This window comes from Sphaeramia orbicularis, chromosome 2 (assembly GCF_902148855.1).
Source record: "Sphaeramia orbicularis chromosome 2, fSphaOr1.1, whole genome shotgun sequence".
In the NCBI taxonomy this organism is placed as follows: Eukaryota; Metazoa; Chordata; class Actinopteri; order Kurtiformes; family Apogonidae; genus Sphaeramia; species Sphaeramia orbicularis.
Window position 1 is genome coordinate 14,434,098 of NC_043958.1, and position 8,147 is coordinate 14,442,244.

At 37.2% G+C, this 8,147-nt stretch overlaps 1 protein-coding gene across 4 annotated transcripts in view; it reads right to left on the bottom strand.

Moving 5' to 3' along the window:
• Positions 1 to 3,010, bottom strand: part of stk11ip (serine/threonine kinase 11 interacting protein) — a 45,973-nt gene extending 42,963 nt beyond the window's left edge. For 2 of the 4 annotated variants that reach the window (XM_030156262.1, XM_030156245.1), the window contains exons 1-8: positions 2,830 to 3,010; positions 2,456 to 2,523; positions 1,275 to 1,477; positions 1,099 to 1,173; positions 917 to 1,012; positions 705 to 812; positions 550 to 621; positions 329 to 458 (exon numbers count right to left, since the gene is read on the bottom strand). In XM_030156262.1, coding sequence (XP_030012122.1) covers positions 329 to 458; positions 550 to 621; positions 705 to 812; positions 917 to 1,012; positions 1,099 to 1,173; positions 1,275 to 1,477; positions 2,456 to 2,522 — 751 coding nt within the window. In that variant the 5' untranslated portion in view covers position 2,523; positions 2,830 to 3,010. Of the gene's footprint in view, positions 1 to 328; positions 459 to 549; positions 622 to 704; positions 813 to 916; positions 1,013 to 1,098; positions 1,174 to 1,274; positions 1,478 to 2,455; positions 2,564 to 2,829 lie in introns of all 4 variants that reach the window. The other 2 variants (XM_030156271.1, XM_030156254.1) reach the window with 2 other exon arrangements.
• Between the last annotated feature and the right edge of the window lie 5,137 nt (positions 3,011 to 8,147).

An 8,147-nucleotide genomic window follows, 5' to 3' on the forward strand; every position in this document is an offset into this window, starting at 1 on the left:
ATTTGAAGTGGCATGCAAGTCTAGCCAGGTATTTAGTCAAAATTAAAGCTTCTTCAAATGGAATGTGGAAAATTAGGAGTAAATAAAAGACATGATGTATCACTATTAGCAAGAGTTTCCTTTAGAAGACAAAATTGTAGTAACATTTTGCATGTGCACAAAAAAATAACCCTGTGGCTCTGCTAATTTTCTAATTTTAATTTGAGGACACTGCTCCTTCTCCTCCAGACAGACATAATAGCCAGTTATGTCTAATGTCACGCACTGTGCTGCAAAACAAACACAAAAACAAACAAAAAAGGCATGCATCTCTGTCAGTGTATATTACCGTTGATGGTCTCCAGTTCATTATTCCTGAGGATGAGTGTGACTAGTTTGGCTCTGGTGCTCAGGCCTAGCGTTGGCGCCCTCTGCAGGCAGTTGTAGCCAAGATTCAAGTGTTCCAGCTCACTCAGTGGCTAAAAGAAATGAGGAAACAACAGTAGAGGTTGTCAAAACAAGAAAAGTAAACAGATGTTAAAAAAAAATCTTAATTTCATTTCATCCTACCTTTAGGAATTCGGCACACTCTTGAATCTTGTTGTGGCTTAAATCCAAAGATTTTAGGACATTAAGTAAACTCTGTCAGGAAGCAATTAAAGAAAGTGAAAACAAGACCAGGTATGAAGTCAGTAATTGTGCATCTGTGTTCCTGTTTCTCTCACTAGTGACTGGTCAAGGCAGACGATGTAGTTGTAGCTAAAGTTGAGGGTATGCAGTTCAAGCCAAGGCAGTGCAGAGCTCAGGTCGCCTCCACATAAAGAAAGAAGCTCCTGCAAAAAGGAAAAAAAAACAACAAAAAACACCAGCACTTTATCTCCTCTGTTCCAGCCAGACACACTGTACATACATGTGGTGACATTTTGAATGAGTATACCTCCATTGAGCTGAGGCTTTTTGAGCAGGTAAACACCTCCAACTGAGAGTAAACTCCTCTAAGACCTTCTAGACAATGCGGGGGCACCCGTTTTAACTAGTGAGAGGGAGGAAAATAACCATGTGTCAGTGGCAGTTGATATAATAACTGGTCAAATGGTTTAATAAAAGATTAGACTGTACCTCTAAACACTTCAGAGACTTGAAGGGAAAGATTTTCACCACAGACTGAAGTTTCGCTTCCGGAGGGTTGATGAGCTGTGGTGAAACATTGACAGTAGGTCAGAAATTCACTTAATAATTATGATTTGACATTCATGAAGCACAGATAAATCATTTTCAGGGTCTAAGGAGAACACCTTAAGGGAGATAGTCTTCTGAAGGACGTCAAATAGGAACTGCAGTTGCAACAAAGAAGCCGTGTCAGCAGGATGGGAGGGCAGTGCCAGGAAACCATGCTGCTGGCTCCTGGACAACAAGTACTGCTCAAACAGTCTAGTGAGCTGCTGCAAGCTGGCGGCTGGAAGGGTCAGTGTGCTGCTGCCATCCAGCACCAAATCACCTGAGGCATACACAGGACCATGTATTAAGTTACTTAGTCATTTATTTACTTATTGTGTTAAAGAAAAACAAATCACACAAATATTGTAATTAAAGGAAAGGCTACCAAAAAGTATCTTTATAAAATGCTGGGTGTCTACGTGCCTCAAGAACAGCTTCAGTGGTCACTAGTTCAGAGACTCAACAAGATTATAGCTTGAATAAGGAGACCATAGCATAAGCTTCACATTATTTTTATCACACCATTCTCAAGGATTCCTGATAGAGATAAGAGGGTTTTCCTTTCATTTGTCACCTCTCTATATACAACATGTTTTAAAGATGCAAGAGTATAAAAAAATGCATCTAATACAGTACACTTCCATTATCAGTTTGGTTCTTTTTATGCATATTAGGCCGCACTGTCATATTTTAAGGTGAAATACTTGTACTCCACTGAATAAAGTAGAGTTATGGCAGCTAGTAAACCAGTTACCAGTTCATGTTCCTATCAGCTATAGTATCAGCCATTCTGAATTTTCTAGACGTTTGAATTATATTGATAATTTTCATTTCAGTTGCAGTGTTCTGACAAAGTTGCTGTAAAAGTCCAAGTGCTCATTTTGTATTTACTTTTAATTTGTTACAGTTAATATCCGCTTTACAGGCATCCCATGCCAGGCAGAGGATTTTCCTTCAGGATATGTGGTATGCAGTATATTTTCACTTAAGCCATAGTGGTCTGCACAAATGGAGTGTTCATTTCAGCCACATATGCAAAACCAGTATACTATTTGATCATCAAGTAAAGCAACTGGGGCTGTCCTATCAGGTGGTTTCAGATACTACACAGTAATGTTTGAAAGCATATAATCTGACCACTTAGTAGTGTCATTGTGACGGGAGCAAACACTACGAATTCATTTCATACCAATCAGATAAACATAAATCCAGGAGTGTTCTGCTTCTGCTGTGTGTGTGTGTGTTGCTTGAAAATTACCATCATTTCGGAGGAGTGTGGCCAAGCTTTGTACAAGGGAGGACTGGCCAGTTTGAGATCCAGCCATCCTGCAACGTGCACCACAATTAATAACTGAGGCATAGCAAACTAGCAGCAATAAATACAATGCAAACATTAGGACTAGCTTATTGCAATATGGTAGCTACCACTATGTACAACCATATCTCTTTGTTATTCTAATAACTACTGTGTCTACCTCGTTTTTTAAATCATCCCTGTAACTTTTAACGCATTTGTAAAAAGGTTAGTTAATATCAGTCCTCAGAACTTACTGCAGCTAACGTTAGCTAACATTAACTCATGCTAATTCTGGCTATCAATTTCCTCATTGTGAAGCTAACACGACAACGTACCTGCGCAATGACAGCCAAAGTGGAAACAACTAACATTAATTTCTTAGCTTCAGAAGCTAACAGTACATCATGCTCACAGACATACATGAATATAAAACGACGTTTCAGCGGTAATTTGCTGTCGTTAACATCGAAGTGCAGACTAATGTTGACATGTTTGTCGTCACATGACATAAACTAATGTAGCACTACGGTGGCCGCAATATGTCAAAAAGAGTGGACTGTCAAACAAACTCGAATGGAGGAAAGTGAAATATGGACTTGGAATTAATTATACTATATCTTGTCTACTGGGAAAAATCCACCTTCTCTTTTTTTAAGTTTATAACCAGACTAGAATTATCAGAAGGATTTTTTTTTCGGGATTTGGTGATGATTCACAGTCGTCAAGGAAATGTAGCTCCTCTTCTTATTCCTCTTCTTCCTTTTCTACTACCACTACCACAAATACCACAACTATTACTACCACTTCTTCTTTTTCTTCAATGTTTTTAATTCCTCTTTTTATTTATTTATTTTTTTTTAAGAGAGTCGCACCTCTGATTAAACAACAGTGTGTATATCTGAGCTGTTTGTCGTTACAGGAGGTGACCACTGGGTGGCGCCCAACAGCTAATAGCATAGGTCGTTTATGAGGCAGATGAGAATATTTAGACTTTCATGAACAGGAAGCATAAATTCATTCACCATATTTTGCTGCAAAATAGCTAAATGACACTCTATAAATTAGACTACATATATGCTACTGTCATTTAAGGCTGAAATAATATTAGACCTGGGTTTTTTTGTTCAGAAAAGGCCGAGTCACATTGTGTCACTTTAAATATAAATGAATATGTGAGATTTGTTGATCACCAGTCAAATTTGCAGATAAACTAAAAAAAGAGAGAGCAGAAACATAGTTGTATGAGACAATATATTTATTCCTGAAGATGATCTCAGCAGAGTTAGAGGAAAAACTGGGCCTAAAGATGATAATATCAGCATAGAGTGTATGTGACATCAGCCGAATGTCATTTTAAGAGCTTGTAACTGTTACCCAAACTGTAAACCAAAGCAATAACTCAACACATTACAGAGAGCAACTTCCAGCAGGTCTTAATTTCTTGTTTCATTGGAGAATACGTAACACTGTGGCTCCATAATAGACATTTCACAATGATCTGTATGAAGCAAATAAAGCTAGAAGTTTCCTAATTTGCACATGCATCACTTGTTGCTAGGCAGCGAACAAACACACTCACGCTCAGGCACACACACACACACCAACACACTCATAAGCATTTTTCCATTTGGGACTTGTGATGCGAACATTTCCATGTAAGGATTTATGTACTGTAATTTGGTAAACATTTCCATTCAGTGACATGTTGCACATTTCACCAGCTCAAAGGAGTCTCATGCACAGTTGGTTAACTGTACATGCATGAAAGCAGGTTTTGACAGTTTTCTTTTTTCTAATGAGCTCATTCTGAAGGAGTATTACATAAAGAAGGAAAAAAGTGGAAAAGATTTTGACAGTAGCATCTAACAGACCAAGTCCCTCTGGTCAGGGTCTTGCCTTTTGTTCTTTGGAAATTGTATTTTATTTTGGCAAATAAATGTCTAATCCAGCTGTTTCACTGATGTCACTATAAATGTATGACATGGTTTTATATGGGCCCACAAATCGGATGATAAATGACTTTTCCAAACCCCCACTCACTGCCCCTACTTATAAAATCAGAAGTCCAAGCAAAGAAGCCTTAATTAGGTCTAATTAAAACCAAACACTAGGCAGCACACTCACTCATTCACTTTTTTTGTTTCAGATCATCTGTGAAGTATTTTTTTCTATTTATATTTATGACACAAAGTAAGGCTACTTTTGAGGATAATAGACAGTTTTGTACCCCTCTGACTTTTATTCAGGCTCCTGTGGGCTACAATTAGACTGAAAAATGTGCAGAGTCTCAGTTGCTTTTCAATGGTTTACATAATGAAATTCAACAGCTTTGGTCTTTACTGAAATTTGCACTACAGCGTAATATTAATAGGTAAAATGACATTTATCTAAGTAACATATTTCAAAAATATCAAAAATTCCTGATATACAGATATAACTAAATGTTTGCAACACATCTAATGGCTACTGAATGTAACAACATTAAATATAATTACACTTTTATTATACTGTACTAACTTACCTGGTTAAATAAAGATTAAATAAATAAATACTGTCCTGCAATGCTGTTTCCCCAAACTTATTTTCTGGGTTTACAAATGTTCTAAAATACAAAACCACTTTGACTCAATTCACCATATTTCTGCACATTGCAATAAGAAGTGAGTTTGTGTATAAATGAACATTTCTGGTCATTTCTTACACTCATCTCTGTCTCACCATGTAACATAGCAAAGAGGTAAAGCAGCCACTTTGAAGATACACTTTTGATAAATCACAGTTTTATGTGAGTCATTTGTCCAAATGTATGAAATTATTACTTTGAAGTGAATTAAAAACAGAAATACCTGCTTGGTTTCTTTTGCTTTTATCATATGGCTGAAACATATCCCAAAAAATATATATCAATCAACATGACTCAAATGTGACCGTAAAATGGGTCAACAATGGATTTTAATATGATATTGACTCATACTAACATTCACACACTCCTACTAGATTAAAAATTTCAAAGTACAATTTACAGAACTCACTCATTTCAATGAAAGTTTGACAACCCTCTGACCTAAATGTGAATTAAAACCCAGCCTTTGACGATGGAGGGTTAATGTATTCATAGTGTGTCTAAACAGAAGTTATGAGCACTTTCTTTGAGCAGTTATTAAAATATAAACAGAACTTTTGTTACATGCATCAGTATCATGATTAGTTTCTCATAATTCTTGTCTTAGAAGTAGGGATCAGGATTGTTGAAATGTACATTTTGTATTTCAGTTATGAAATGGCATCTGCATCATTTTAAAAAACCAAACAAAACTAGACGGAATTTACCTGAAAATGTGAAATGGTGTCACAAAAGAAGAATGATTAATGTTACACCACCATGAAGAGTACATGACTTAGTTTTATTGACTGCTAAATAGTTGAAATGTAAGATGATGCAGAATCAGTTGTTTTACTGAGAATTAGACCTTTTTAAAGCAGATTCATGGATACAAGACACTGATATTTTGCTATAGATATTGCCAGATATTGTCTCAAAATGACACAAACCACATACTTCCTAAATAAAGTAAGTTTATTTTCAACCTTTAACTGTCTTAAATTTAACTAAACCACACGGACACAAACAATTAGCATCACATCACTGAGCCACGTGTAAATGAAAAGCCTTTAGTGCTGTTTTGGGGACTTGCTTTGCTATAATTTAAGGAGGTGACCTCTCACATACAAAACTCTCTCTGTATTCTTGCAGAGACACATATACTGTATGTGTCTTCAGCCCATCAGTGATCCCATACCTTACTTCTATCAATGTGGAGTTTATCCAGAGTTTGTATTTACTTAACAATTCCATGGGGAGGAATTTAAGTAACTGACCTTGGTGAGGATTACTTTGCACACATGGGCAGATACTGCGGCCTTTTAGGCCTATTAGCCAGTGGCCATCCCAGACACAAATCCTAGCCCCCAGGCTCATATTTATAAAATGCCAGGCCTTCTCTCCTGCTGCTTTTCCATCCATGGTTTCATAAAATGACATATGAGGTTCTATGTGCAAACAGCCCTCTGGGCATCCTCCTGACTCACACCCCTGAGATACAAGACAGCTTCAAATGTGTCCTTTCTCCCTCCCTCCATCCCCAAGGTGAGCTAGGATGCCGATCGTGAATAGAGCCAAATAGTATTAAATCAGGGGGCACCCACAAAACAAAATAATCTGCATTTATATCTGCTGTTCCGTCTTTGCTGCAGAGTTAGGTTACACATGCCACTTCTATTTCTGGGCCCTTGGATAAACAGAGATTAGTCTACCCCACTGGACGGGGTTAATAGGAGCTTGTTCGGTGGGCAAGCACGACACCTCAAGGTTTGGCCTCACCAATCGATAGGAAACATTGCTGTATATGTGCACAGTAGCATTACTGTACACGGGCATATAAGTTGGTAGCAGCTGGCGACTTTTAATTGAGTGTCAATGGACATGTAGGCCACGGTGGGGAGGTCTTTCCATGTAAGGAATGCTCTGCACATAGTCCTTTTGTTTGCTTGTTTATTTATTTATGCATTCTGGGAGTTGGGGCAGGCTCTGCTGATTGAAACAAACAAGGACACAGTATGTATAGTAATGCAACCTCCTCTAGCAACCCAGCTATAATTCACTGCCCTGTTTTGGATCCTGGAGTCCACATCCTTTCTTCTAATTATATCTTAAGTGAGCCATTTTTCCTGGGTGTGACCACAAAGAGGTCAAAGGTCAGGGTTAAAGCACCAGAGAAGCTCTAAATACTATATTTACATGGCCAGATTTTAAGTTGTCTTCTGTTTGTGCACGGTCAAAATCCAAAAGTAAGGTTTGGAAAGATTTGACCTCTTATTTGTATGAAAATGAGTTTATAGTGTAAAGGGGCTGATAATGTCAACCAATCAGGAAGCAGTATTTCTGTTTCCATGACCTGTGTGTCATCTCTTTTAATAATAGAACACTTTATTCATGATCACCTTAAACTCTTTTACTCTGATGCACGACTGGAGTAGCGAAACAACATACATTTAAAATGAGCCTACTTGTAGAAATAAATTGCAAATTATCATGTATATTATACAATTTTAAGGTATATTTTACTAATGTATGATCAAACTTCAACAGTGAGGATCACAAATATTTGTATTCTGTAGTCTATTGTGGTTCATTTCTCAAACATATTTGCTTGTATAGAGGATGGTGGAGGCACCCAGTCACGATGCAGTGTTCTCAGATCTGCACATGCATCCAGTTTAACTACATAAAATAAACTTTCTTGTCATTTGTGCAGCTCTTCCACCCCCAGTGCAAAAACAGCCATTGTAATAATATTTATGTATGTCCAGAACAAGTAATATAAATAGACTATTCTCTTTTATATTTCCTGTTCACTCTTTTCACTTTTTTGGTATTTTTGTTGCTGTGGGATCAATGAAGCCATATGTTATTTTATTTATTCAAAGGAAAATCACTGCTTACATAATAAAAAAAGGAACTTCATATTTCATTTTACTTCATATTCTTCCCAAATGTTATAAAAACAAAACCATGACATGTTGAACGTTGATATTTTTTCTCCATTTGAGTCCCATCTGTGGCCCCGAGAAGAAACCTGGGAATTTGTAGGAC